This window comes from Brassica napus, chromosome A1, assembly GCF_020379485.1.
Source record: "Brassica napus cultivar Da-Ae chromosome A1, Da-Ae, whole genome shotgun sequence".
In the NCBI taxonomy this organism is placed as follows: Eukaryota; Viridiplantae; Streptophyta; class Magnoliopsida; order Brassicales; family Brassicaceae; genus Brassica; species Brassica napus.
Window position 1 is genome coordinate 4,052,512 of NC_063434.1, and position 11,134 is coordinate 4,063,645.

Here is an 11,134-nt window from a genome sequence, read left to right on the forward strand (position 1 = left end):
CATTATTACTAGAAAAAAAAAGAGTTTCTTGTCGGAAGCAGTAAATCTACAACAGTCAAAACAGAGAGAAGAGAGAGAGAGAGAGGAGGGCAAACATGCTAGCTTAATTCACGGAATCGAGACCTTTCTATGAACCCAATTTTATATTATCAGCTGGAATCCGAACTCTGATAGAGAAAGCACGACGAACACTTTATACAGAGCAGCACCTCTTTCTCTCTGTGCTCCCTACTCAAGACCAAACTCAAGACCAACAAGTGTTCTTGGGAGTGTGAGCTGTTACATTTTCTGAGCACAAGTGAGAGAAGAAGAACACTTCACTCAAGTAGCAAACTTTGGGTGATTTGTGTCTCAGAACGAAAATGGGTGAAAGACTGAAGCTAATCCTCTGGATTTGTCTCTCCATACTTGCCTTTCTCGGTATGTCTTAAATCATTTCCTCTTGTGGGTCTACATTTACATCTGATTCTCTCTTCTGGGTCACATTATTTCGACTTCTCGATCTCAAAGTCCGATGCTTTTCTATGTGTTCTAAGTTAATCTCTGTTCTTGTCTGAAAAATCTCGAATCTGTTAGCTTTGAACTACTTTAAATGTCAGCAACCGACATTTTAGATTGTCTTTTTTTTTTTAATTGTTGTAGATTTTGGTGCGGCAAGCAAGATAGGAATCTGTTACGGACGAACGCAGACAACCTCCCAAGTCCTAACAAAGTATCAGAACTAATCCAACACCTCAACATCAAGTTCGTCCGAATCTACGACGCCAACATAGACGTTCTCAAAGCCTTTGCGAACACAGGCATCGAGCTCATGATCGGCGTCCCCAACGCCGACCTACTCGCATTCGCTCAGTTCCAATCCAACGTCGACACGTGGCTCCACAACAACATCCTCCCTTACTACCCAACCACCAAGATCACTTCCATCTCCGTCGGTCTCGAAGTAACCGAAGCTCCAGACAACGCCACTGGTCTCCTCCTACCCGCCATGCGCAACATCCACACGGCTCTCAAGAAGTCCGGTTTGGATAAAAAGATCAAGATCTCGAGCTCGCATTCCCTCGCTGTCTTGTCCCGCTCCTTCCCACCTTCCTCAGCTACCTTCAGCAAGAAGCATTTAGCGTTCTTGAAACCGATGCTTGAGTTCTTGGTTGAGAACGAGTCTCCCTTTATGATCGACTTGTATCCGTACTACGCGTATAGAGACTCTTCCGAGAAGGTTCAGCTTGAGTACGCTTTGTTCGAGTCTTCTTCTCAGGTTGTTGATTCTGCTACTGGTTTGCTTTACTCAAACATGTTTGATGCTCAGCTTGACGCTATCTACTTCGCCTTGACGGCTATGAACTTCAAGACCGTTAAGGTTATGGTTACTGAGTCCGGGTGGCCGAGTAGAGGGTCGCCTAAGGAGACGGCTGCTACTCCTGATAATGCACTGGCTTACAATACCAACCTCATCCGCCATGTGGTTGGTGATCCAGGTACTCCTGCTAAGCCTGGGGAGGAGGTAGATGTGTACTTGTTCTCGTTGTTTAACGAGAACAGGAAGCCTGGGATAGAGTCTGAGAGAAACTGGGGGATGTTCTATGCGAATGGTACGAGTGTTTACGCGTTAGACTTCACTGGGGAGAGCAGTGTCCCTGTCTCTCCATCGAATTCAAGTACAACGAGTCCTGGTCCAAGCTCAAGTCCTGGTAACTCAACTGTGATCATTGGAGGAGGAGGAGGAGCTAGGAAATGGTGTGTTGCTTCATCGCAAGCTTCAGTGACAGAACTGCAGACTGCATTGGACTGGGCTTGCGGTCCTGGGAGTGTTGATTGTTCTGCTGTTCAACCAGACCAACCTTGCTTTGAGCCAGACACTGTTCTCTCACATGCGTCTTATGCGTTCAATACTTATTACCAGCAGAGTGGAGCAAACAGCTCAGATTGCAGCTTTGGAGGAGTCAGTGTTGAAGTCGACAAGGACCCTAGTAAGTGTTTGCATTCATACACTTAAAGAGTTAATGCGAAGCCATTGTAGTCTTACTTGAGCTCTCATGCAATTGCAGGTTATGGTAACTGTCTGTACATGATTGCTCCATCTACTGATGGGTGAGCTCTCTCTCACTCTCTGTTATCTCTCAGTCTTGTGGTTAGAATAAAAGCTGATGTGATGTTGTTATTTGCGCAGAATGAACAGAACAATGGCAGGTAATATCACAGGAAACATAACCGCCATTGATTCGCCCATGGCTTCACCTTCTTCAAGCAGCGACGGATACAGACAAATGGTGGTTTCCGTTGCAGCCTCTGTTTTGTTGCCATTATTTGTAGTTAGTTTGAGTCTTTGGTGACAGCATGCATTGTTTTCTTATTGTCTGTTAAGTTTTGAGGTGAGTTAAACCGTTATTTAACACAACTTTTGTACCAGTGGTTTCTTGGAAAGACTACCTTGGTGATGTAGTATCTGTTTGGTTCAAATGAAATCATTTCAAAATACAGACTAATAGAACCTGTGCCTGCTCAGAGCCGCTTTACAAACTCGAATTGTATACCAAACAGAATGTTATTTCATTATTCAAACTGAAAACCAGAGATACATTAAGAAATACAAACACAAGAGAAACAATATTAAAGCCATCATAAGATGCAACAGAGACTCGAAACAAAACACAAATGTGATTGTTTCTTAGATCATTTCAAGAGTATAGTTTAGGTTTGTTTGATGCACAACAACAATCAAAATCATAATACAGGGCGGCAGAAGAGTGTTTCTTTAGTAAAGAAGAACCTTGAATTCAAATTGGTTTGATTCACTTTTTGAAAGTGTAACTTAGAGATCAGACTCGATAAGGTAATCGCCGAGCCTCTCCACAACCAAGTTGCATTGACCTCCAGTCATTGGCTCGTCGTAGATGCCAAAGACAAAGGCTTGATTAGTCTTCTTGATAGTAACTCCACCAGGTCCCTACAAAAGACGATCATAACATGAAGCTCCGATATTATGAAAAGGGTCTTGTTTGTTATATCGAAAGATGATACCTTTTTGCCTCGGATGACAGCTCCGGCTTCACCTTGGACAACCATGTACTTCTCTCCGCCGAGGAATAGACCGGTGGGTGCAAGGTGCCCAGGCTCCTCAAAGTCTTTCTTGATTCCCTCTATCTCAGCAGGCTTCAACTAAAAACATAAACCAAGAAGACAAAAGCTTTCAATGATCATAGTACTAAAACACCAGATCCTTTGCATGGTTTTTTACAATATACTAATCAAAGTCAAAATCATTCAAAGGTGAATCCTTTTTCATCTGATCAAGTAAAAATTTGATTCGTATAGCAGATCCAAGTCATCAGATCCGATCACGAACCAAAAGATAGCTGATCTAAGAAGAAGAGAATGAACCTGAGGGAAGTTGGTGCTTTGGGCCCAGACACTGCCGTCTTGGCCGAGGATGGCGGCGGATGTGAGGTGGTTGCCTTCCACATCGCACATGAGATGGTCATCGACGTATGATTGCCACGACATCTTTTCTTTTCTTTGCTTCTTCTCCGACGGCTTAGATTGTTTTCTTCTCTCTCTCTCTCTGTTTTCTCTTCTTCTGAGCTTTTGTTCGTGGACTCAATGAAAGCTTCAACTTGGATTAAATAACACGATTTAGGCATCCCAATAAAATCCTCTTAAATAAAATAAAAATAATTTTTTTTAATTTATTCTGAATTCAAAATACTAAAATTAATTAATGAAATGTTTATAAAATTAAATTCAGGATTTTCTTTATTTTTATCCCATCTTTGTAAGCAAACTATCTCCCTTTTAATTCATTGTCTAAAATTTGATTTATAACTGTTATTTGAATTGTTTCAGAATATATATCTTTTGCTGGAATTTAGAGACATTTACATAAATAATGTGTGATGTGTGAACATAACTAATTTGATAGATAATTTGATAGATGACTTAAAAAAAACTAATTTGATAGATAATTTTTAACGTGATAATGGAAAAATGCTTTATATGTAACATCAAATCTCGTTTATTAGACTTTACATTATTAATAAAGTTTTGTTCGCATGTTCATGTCATACATAATGATCAATAAAGACATATTATATAAATTGTGACCAAGAACACAATTATTTGATCAAATGTCTAGTGATATATGTGAAAATGTTCGAGATTATTTTCTAAAAGGAATCACGGCTTGTTTTTCTTTTTGCTGTTGAAAAAGGAATGATTATGAATTAATTTTACGTAAATAAATAATACTGGTTTTAATTCATAAAACCATAGCGAATATGTCAAAGTATGGACATCATTGGTTAAAGGGTGGATATGCTCTTGTATTGTATGCCATACACAATAATATTCCATTATTTATGTCCATCCTTTACAATTTAATATTCTCATTTCCATAAGTCAATAGATTTTTATCAAGACCACTTTTATTTTTATTAGAAACAAAGAAATAATCTCTTAAAAATTCAATTGATAATTTGAGATTCTTAAGACATTAGTGTTGTGTATGAGAAGAAAGAATAGCAGAACAATTTCGTTTATATGTCAATAATACATTCTATTTCCATTGTAAAAAGAAAGAAAATCAGATTCCACATCTCGATGAGCTGTTAGAACAAAATAAAGACAGGTGGGATGGGAATGATTTGCCGACAATAACCTTTTAATTTTGTTGTCAACTTAACCTTTAATTATTTTTGTTTTCCAATACTATATAAGAAGGTTTTGTTTGCAAAAAAAAAAAAAGAAGAAGAAGAAGATTTCTTTGTAACTACGTATTTTGCATTTGTTCAAATATTTATAACTGTTGAACTGATCAACAAAACTCAAAGCTAGAACCATGACGCAAATGTCAACGGCATAGAATAGACAGCATATGTTATTATTTTTATATTTTATGACTGGGCCGGGCCCGTTTCAGGGCCGTAGATTGATAGCAAAAGAATGATGATGCGTTTTTGTATCGAAAAGAGATCTCAGCCACGATCTATAAATATACACATGTAAAATTAGTTGTTAGATTCACTTATCTTCTCAACATCACAAGAAAAGAAAATTCTTTTACAGTTCAGTTAGATCTACAAAATCTTACTAAAGGATATATATCCTCTCAATTTATTAATTAAAAAAATAAACATAGTAGATGCATCAGTTATTTAACCGCTAGGAACTCATTTCATTAGCGTTAGTTAACGAAAGTGATACAAATATGTATTTATTAACATCATCACTTCTAATAAAACGAGACTAAAAATTGATGATGACATGAGTTGATGTTAATAAAACATCACTTCTAATAAAACGAGACTAAAAATTGACGATGACATAGAAGTGAAATGTTTTTATTTTTAACATCCATTTTTTTTATATATCGAAATGTTTTTATTTCTTTCTATTTTTTATAGTTCTTTATACTTTTGAAACCTAATGATATTATTGATTTAATTATAGGTTAGTGGAGAAGGGTTTGTTGCTCGAGAAATTTGCATACGGAACACGGTTGGGCCAAAGAAGGGGCAGGCTGTGGCTCTTAGAGTGAGCTCTGATAGAGCAGTCTTCTACCGTTGCCACATTGATGCATATCAGGATACTCTTTATGCACACAAGTATCAGCAATTTTACAGGGAATGTCAAATCACGGGGACAGTCGATTTTATCTGCGGACATGCAACTGCAGTGTTGCCAGATAGAGGCGCGTAGACCGCTTGTAGGACAGAACAACGTTATAGCGCCGAGGTCACGGGGTTTTCTTTCCAAAGATGCAACATAACCTTCATTCCGTAAAAGCAACCATAAAGACATTTTTTGGACGAATAATAGTATGTAATTTTCTCCCAAAATTCTTAGCAATTCTACAAATAACTAAAGAAGTTAATGCAAACATGTGAAGTAATTTTTTATTATTATTCTTAACAGTTTGACAAATAAATTGCACAGTTATTGCCTAGTCTTTCCATCTCGCCTCCTCCTCTCTTTCACGGATTCTGAGGGTGAAATTGTTGTTCCATCATCAACCCCCAAACTGAAGATGGTGGTCGACAAGGACGTTCCTGCTTAGCTCGATAATCTCGACAAGAATCTGCTCAGATTTTTCTTTATATTTATTTTTATCAATGTTAAAGTTTATATGTGCTTCTAATTTGCTCATATTTTCCTTTATATTTACTTATTTTAGTTTATTTTTAAGTAAACTATTTTTTATTTTTTATTTTTTTCATTATTCTATATCTATTGTTTATTAACCAATCAATATTAAAAAAAACTAACATCTTATAGTATAATTTGTTAATAAGATAGTAATAAATGAAAAGCAAAATAATGAGTGCTACATCATTTGCATTATTTCCTTAACTTAGTTGAAAAATGCAATATGATATGTGAATATTTTCTTTCTGATGAGGATAAGGCCCTCAATCAACAATGAAGCTACCACAAGTTTTTATCACAAGGAGTTTGATCACTCAAGATATATCTAGTTTTTTCTTGGTGATTCTCGAATGTTTCATAAGAAAAATAGATGTTAACCAGAGTTAATATTTATTGGTTGATATGTTTTTCATGGTTTTGTAATCAAATATAACATTTTCAAAAGCTCTATGCTACGTCTATTTGTAGTTTTGTGAGCTGCACATTAAGGTGCAAACACGCAAACTATTTATATTAGTTGTTGTCAAACCATATATTATTTTCTTAATATGTCAACACTAATGCAATAGACATAAAATGCAATTGGTCAAAAGTCAAGAGAGAATAACAGATAGACAAATTATTTCACATGGTTAACAAAAGCAAAATAAAATAAATCTGATAAAATCAAGTAAAAAGAAAAAGGAAAACCTTACATTTTTAAGAATCAGACTCTAAATTAGGCTTCACCTTCTTAGAAAGAATCCAGAAATCAAATCATATATATATTAGTTTGCATAAAAAATGTGGAAGGTGGAACATTGTAGTAGGTTTGATGAGATGGGGGCTTAGAGATCCTGTTCGAGGAGGTAATCACCCAACCTCTCAACGACCATATTGCACTGTCCTGGTGTCACGGGCTCTTCGTATATCCCAAACACACATGATTGTCCTGTTTTCTTTATGGTTATGCCTCCAGCTCCCTATCGAATCAAACCAACAAAGTATATAATCTTCTTTGATCATGCATATACATGTATGTATGGATAATATGTCAGATGGTGAAGTTAATCGATGGGTTAGATTACCTTCTTGCCACGGATTACAGCTCCAGGCTCGCCTTGGATGACCATGTACTTGGCTCCTGCTAGAAATAACCCTGTGGGGGCTAAGTGACCCGGTTCATCGAAATCTTTCATAATACCAGTGAACTCTTGTGCCTTGAACTATCATCATAAACGATACAAGAGTAAGGTATATCATGATGAGAGACCATTCATCATTTGCTTAAACATATAAACAAAAAGTACAATGTATATGTAGACAGTGAAACATGCTTGGTTTGATACCAAAGCGGAAACATGTTTATCTTAAAATGAACTTCTCGTGGAATAAACCCTTTTGGCAAAAAAAAACTTTCTTGTGGAATTTCATTTCATTTTAGGAAATGGAAATCTCCTTTATACCAAAACTTCATTATTTGCAATTAGATCCATAACGTAGAAGTATGTCTTCGGATCGATCGAGAAAAAAAGACTATAAAAGAAAAGCCTATACACAAGAAAATGTGCTTATACAAACAAGATTAGAGACTGATCTAATGTAACAAGAACAAGGATCCATGATCTAAAATTCTAAATAAAACAAAGATCAAATGTTAGTCTACGTACACAATGACAATACTAAAATCATATTACCTGGGGGAAGTTAGCGCTCTGAGCCCAAACGCTACCGTCATGACCAACGATTGCGGCGGCAGTAAGGTGATGACCCTGGCCGTCTCCGACATCACACATCAAATGCTCATCAACATAAGTTTGCCACGACATCTTCTTCTTTTCTTCTTTGTTTTCTCTATGCGTTATCTTATGTTATGTGCAGCGTGGGGACTTTGTCCTTCAGATAAATAGGGGAGAGATAAAGAAACTCGGCAACAATGATATTCTCAACCGCTTAATTACATAGACGCATTCTCAGCCGAACCTCTCAATTTTTTTCGAAATTAAAATTTCAATTAGCCCACGTCTCGCCTTTGTTATAGCTTCATCATTATTTCCTTAACTGCCACGTTAGCTTTCTTCTTGTCCTCGATTCCCCTATTTATAACGATTAAATTCGGCCGGAATAATTATTAGAGAAAAAGACAAAAATAGCACTAAATAAAGTTTTTGTTTCCAAACTAGCACTCAAGGCTAAAAGTCATAAAAATAGCATTCAAGGGGTGGGGTTTAGAGTTTAGAATTTAGGGTTTAGGGTTTAGAGTTTAGGTTTTAGGGTTTAGAGTTGAGAAGTGAAGTTTTGGGATAAGATTTCAAATTTTGAAAAATAAAAAAATTTAAATTTTTCAAAAGATAAAATGTTATTTTGGTCATTTTAGTTTTTGAGTGCTATTTTTGTGATATAAACTTAGAAATGTGCTATTTTGGAGATTTGCCCTAATTATTACTCGTAATCAAAATGATATTATTTTTTTATTGGTCAACAATAGCATATCATATAACTTGTTCCGACCAAACTCTTTAGTTTTGGTTTTTGTTTTTTTGGGTGAAAATATTGTTTGTCGACTAGTTTTCTTGTAGAGATCATTTAAAAGGGCACTAAGCATTCTGAACACAACATTGTTTTAAAACCCCCCTCAAAAGATTTCTTTCCCCCTACAAAGTCATATACTCAAAAACTGTACTGCTAAAAAAAAACACAAAGCTACATGCTACTTGTCAGTGGCATTCTTTCCAAAAGATATGGGATGGTGATACTGATTGAAAAACGAAGTAACCCGAGAGTTCAGTCGGTGAGACGATATGATCGACCTCTGAATGCTGTGTTGGTGGAGCTCTCTGGCGGCGCACGAGCGCTTGAATAAGCTCCTCCTCCAGTTCCTGATCCTACTGCTCCTACACCACCTGCTTGTCGAACAGCTGCTACTGGAGCTCCAATTCGAAATCTTGCTACCAGTTTATTACTATTAACAATGTCAAGGGATCACAGATCGAAAAAAGACAGAAGAAATCATTTGGAAATATGAATCAAAGGATACACCCATTTCGGGGTTTTGAGGTAGTTCTTTCCGGTGGCCAGAGGGTGAAGGACTGTTAAGAAGTAGTATAGATGTCCAGCTATGATGCCAAGAAGGTCAGGCATGATCTTAGAACCGAAGATAACATCGAGTGCTAGCATTGCCCACGGGAGGTAGAAAGCCTGTGGAGTAATTAAAAAACAATTACCATTATATATACCAAAGAGTGGGTTCTTGAATATGATTAGGGAAGAAACACTATCAATACCTTAAGATTGACAAGACCGTACAGGCTGATGTTGGCATTTGGAAACTCTCGGCTCCAGAGATATAGAAGCATGAACACAAGTGAAACTCCAAGGAAGGGTGTCCAGAAAAACGGTATGAATGACAAAACCTGACATTCAAACACGGATTCAGAAGAATACGAGTATCATCTCCCAAAAGCTCGTCTCAGTTTACAACAATCAACCCTTATTTAAAGCTTCGGATTATCTCAGCTTGGGATCTCTTAGGCTTAATTAGAGGCTAATATCTACTTTGTGGAGTAGCATCTACGACACTGGATCCAAAGAGAGCTTTACATACCAACAGAGTCAAGGATCCAAAGATCATCATCCACAAAAAGTCAGCTGTCCGCCTCTCAAAAGGCCCTTTCTCGAGTAGAACTCCATATCTTGCTCTGTGCAATCAATTCAGAGAGGATGTTATACTACAAGCAAAGCTTTCGTTCTGCACATACGAAAAACAATACTCACATCATCAAAAGACGTATCCCGAAGTTGATAGAGAAACCACCAAGGAAAAACAAGTTCGTTATCAGCCTCCAAACCTGCAAACCATCAAAACAGATCAACTTGGAACGTTACAAGAGTTCTGTGAAAAAAAAAAAGGAAACTTCTTTCTCACCTGGAAGTGCTTAAACACAAATTCAGGAATCAAAGCAATGTGGATAGGAGCAAGTAAGCCGAGCTGCGCGAGGGTTGTAGCCAGGAGGCACAAAGTACCATAAGCCTTGGTTATCGGTGGAAGCGAGTTGTAGTATCTGCAATCAACACCGCCAAAAGAACAGGTGCTATAAGAAACTTTGTAATAAGATGTAAACTCGAGGCATACATACACACTATCAAGAAAGTCTTAGCTTCAACTAAAATTTGTGTTTCTAAGCACTTTTTTTTTATAATCAAATCACATACAGCAAACATAAACATGAGTCTCAGCTTCAAGAGCCAATGAAATTAGCTTCCTTTATAATATTCAAGAACTAACCAGTTTCACTTCTACTAATCCACGGCGCACTGATGATGTTTCTAACTAAATTGGATACTAAAGAACGTAGCTTTTCACCTCGAATCAAACAACTTGAAAACCAAAACAATCTAAACGAAATTTCATAACCTAAGGAGGATCGGAAACTAAAATTTCTACATCGGAATCGAATCGACGCGAAGTGAAACGAAGATCGATAGAGAGAGAGAGAGAGAGAGGACTCACTCGCCAGGAGAAGACATGTTCGTCGATTTCGAAGATCCGATTGATTCAGAAGCGGAGAACAATCCAAGTTTTTTATTGAGAGAGCACCGAACAAACTCTCTCCCCTAGAACGTTCCTTCCCAGCTTCTCTACAAATCACTTGTTCCGCGACTGCGTATCTTATCCAATCATTTCTTGCCACGTGGATTTTTATGTTACAGATTGATGATGTGGCGTGATTTAAGTGGCTACGTGATGTGACGATGAAAATGATTAACGAACAAGGACGTATCTATCTATCTAACATTTCCTAATTGTTCCTAATTGTAGTTTTTTCTATAATTTAAGGTTTATCTATTATAAATTAACAAGCAAAAATAAAACTTAATATAGTTTTCTTTCTTTAATACACTATCAATTTGGTAATTTATAGGCTTTTTCTCCATCAAGTGTTCTTATGTTGTTTATGGGCTTCTATTATTCCCTTTTAAATATTTACTTGGGCTGAGAAGGCTTTCTTTCGAC

General features: G+C 37.0%; 3 protein-coding genes and 1 pseudogene across 3 annotated transcripts; 1 reads left to right on the forward strand and 3 right to left on the reverse strand.

Moving 5' to 3' along the window:
* The first annotated feature begins 68 nt into the window (after nucleotides 1-68).
* Nucleotides 69-2,475, forward strand: LOC125609878 (annotated as a pseudogene).
* Nucleotides 2,476-2,526: 51 nt separating this feature from the next.
* LOC111213165 (profilin-1) lies at nucleotides 2,527-3,785 on the reverse strand. Its single transcript, XM_022714840.2, has 3 exons — nucleotides 3,382-3,785; nucleotides 3,022-3,159; nucleotides 2,527-2,947 (listed from the first exon to the last, which is right to left on the reverse strand). The coding sequence occupies exons 1-3, from the start codon at nucleotides 3,502-3,504 to the stop codon at nucleotides 2,813-2,815; spliced, it is 396 nt and encodes a 131-aa protein (XP_022570561.2). The 5' UTR covers nucleotides 3,505-3,785; the 3' UTR covers nucleotides 2,527-2,812.
* A 2,946-nt stretch (nucleotides 3,786-6,731) lies between these two features.
* On the reverse strand, nucleotides 6,732-8,090 carry LOC106429259 (profilin-4). The gene is made up of 3 exons (XM_013870000.3): nucleotides 7,818-8,090; nucleotides 7,209-7,346; nucleotides 6,732-7,103 (listed from the first exon to the last, which is right to left on the reverse strand). Exons 1-3 carry the CDS (start codon nucleotides 7,947-7,949, stop codon nucleotides 6,969-6,971), a joined length of 405 nt encoding a protein of 134 aa, XP_013725454.1. The 5' UTR covers nucleotides 7,950-8,090; the 3' UTR covers nucleotides 6,732-6,968.
* Nucleotides 8,091-8,702: 612 nt separating this feature from the next.
* On the reverse strand, nucleotides 8,703-10,883 carry LOC106429198 (derlin-1). Its single transcript, XM_013869938.3, has 7 exons — nucleotides 10,631-10,883; nucleotides 10,046-10,181; nucleotides 9,895-9,968; nucleotides 9,725-9,818; nucleotides 9,405-9,533; nucleotides 9,158-9,318; nucleotides 8,703-9,082 (listed from the first exon to the last, which is right to left on the reverse strand). Exons 1-7 carry the CDS (start codon nucleotides 10,645-10,647, stop codon nucleotides 8,905-8,907), a joined length of 789 nt encoding a protein of 262 aa, XP_013725392.1. The 5' UTR covers nucleotides 10,648-10,883; the 3' UTR covers nucleotides 8,703-8,904.
* Between the last annotated feature and the right edge of the window lie 251 nt (nucleotides 10,884-11,134).

Excerpts from the sequence above, each read along its gene's own strand:
- LOC111213165 (XM_022714840.2), bottom strand. The coding sequence starts at position 3,504 with ATGTCGTGGCAATCATACGTCGATGACCATCTCATGTGCGATGTGGAA. Across the intron at positions 3,160-3,381 it reads AAAGCACCAACTTCCCTCAG|TTGAAGCCTGCTGAGATAGA; the intron begins GTTCATTCTCTT and ends TTATGTTTTTAG. Across the intron at positions 2,948-3,021 it reads CTGTCATCCGAGGCAAAAAG|GGACCTGGTGGAGTTACTAT; the intron begins GTATCATCTTTC and ends CGTCTTTTGTAG.
- LOC106429259 (XM_013870000.3), bottom strand. The coding sequence starts at position 7,949 with ATGTCGTGGCAAACTTATGTTGATGAGCATTTGATGTGTGATGTCGGA. Across the intron at positions 7,347-7,817 it reads AGAGCGCTAACTTCCCCCAG|TTCAAGGCACAAGAGTTCAC; the intron begins GTAATATGATTT and ends TTATGATGATAG. Across the intron at positions 7,104-7,208 it reads CTGTAATCCGTGGCAAGAAG|GGAGCTGGAGGCATAACCAT; the intron begins GTAATCTAACCC and ends TTGATTCGATAG.
- LOC106429198 (XM_013869938.3), bottom strand. Across the intron at positions 9,819-9,894 it reads GGGATACGTCTTTTGATGAT|AGCAAGATATGGAGTTCTAC; the intron begins GTGAGTATTGTT and ends TTGATTGCACAG. Across the intron at positions 9,319-9,404 it reads ACGGTCTTGTCAATCTTAAG|GCTTTCTACCTCCCGTGGGC; the intron begins GTATTGATAGTG and ends ATTACTCCACAG.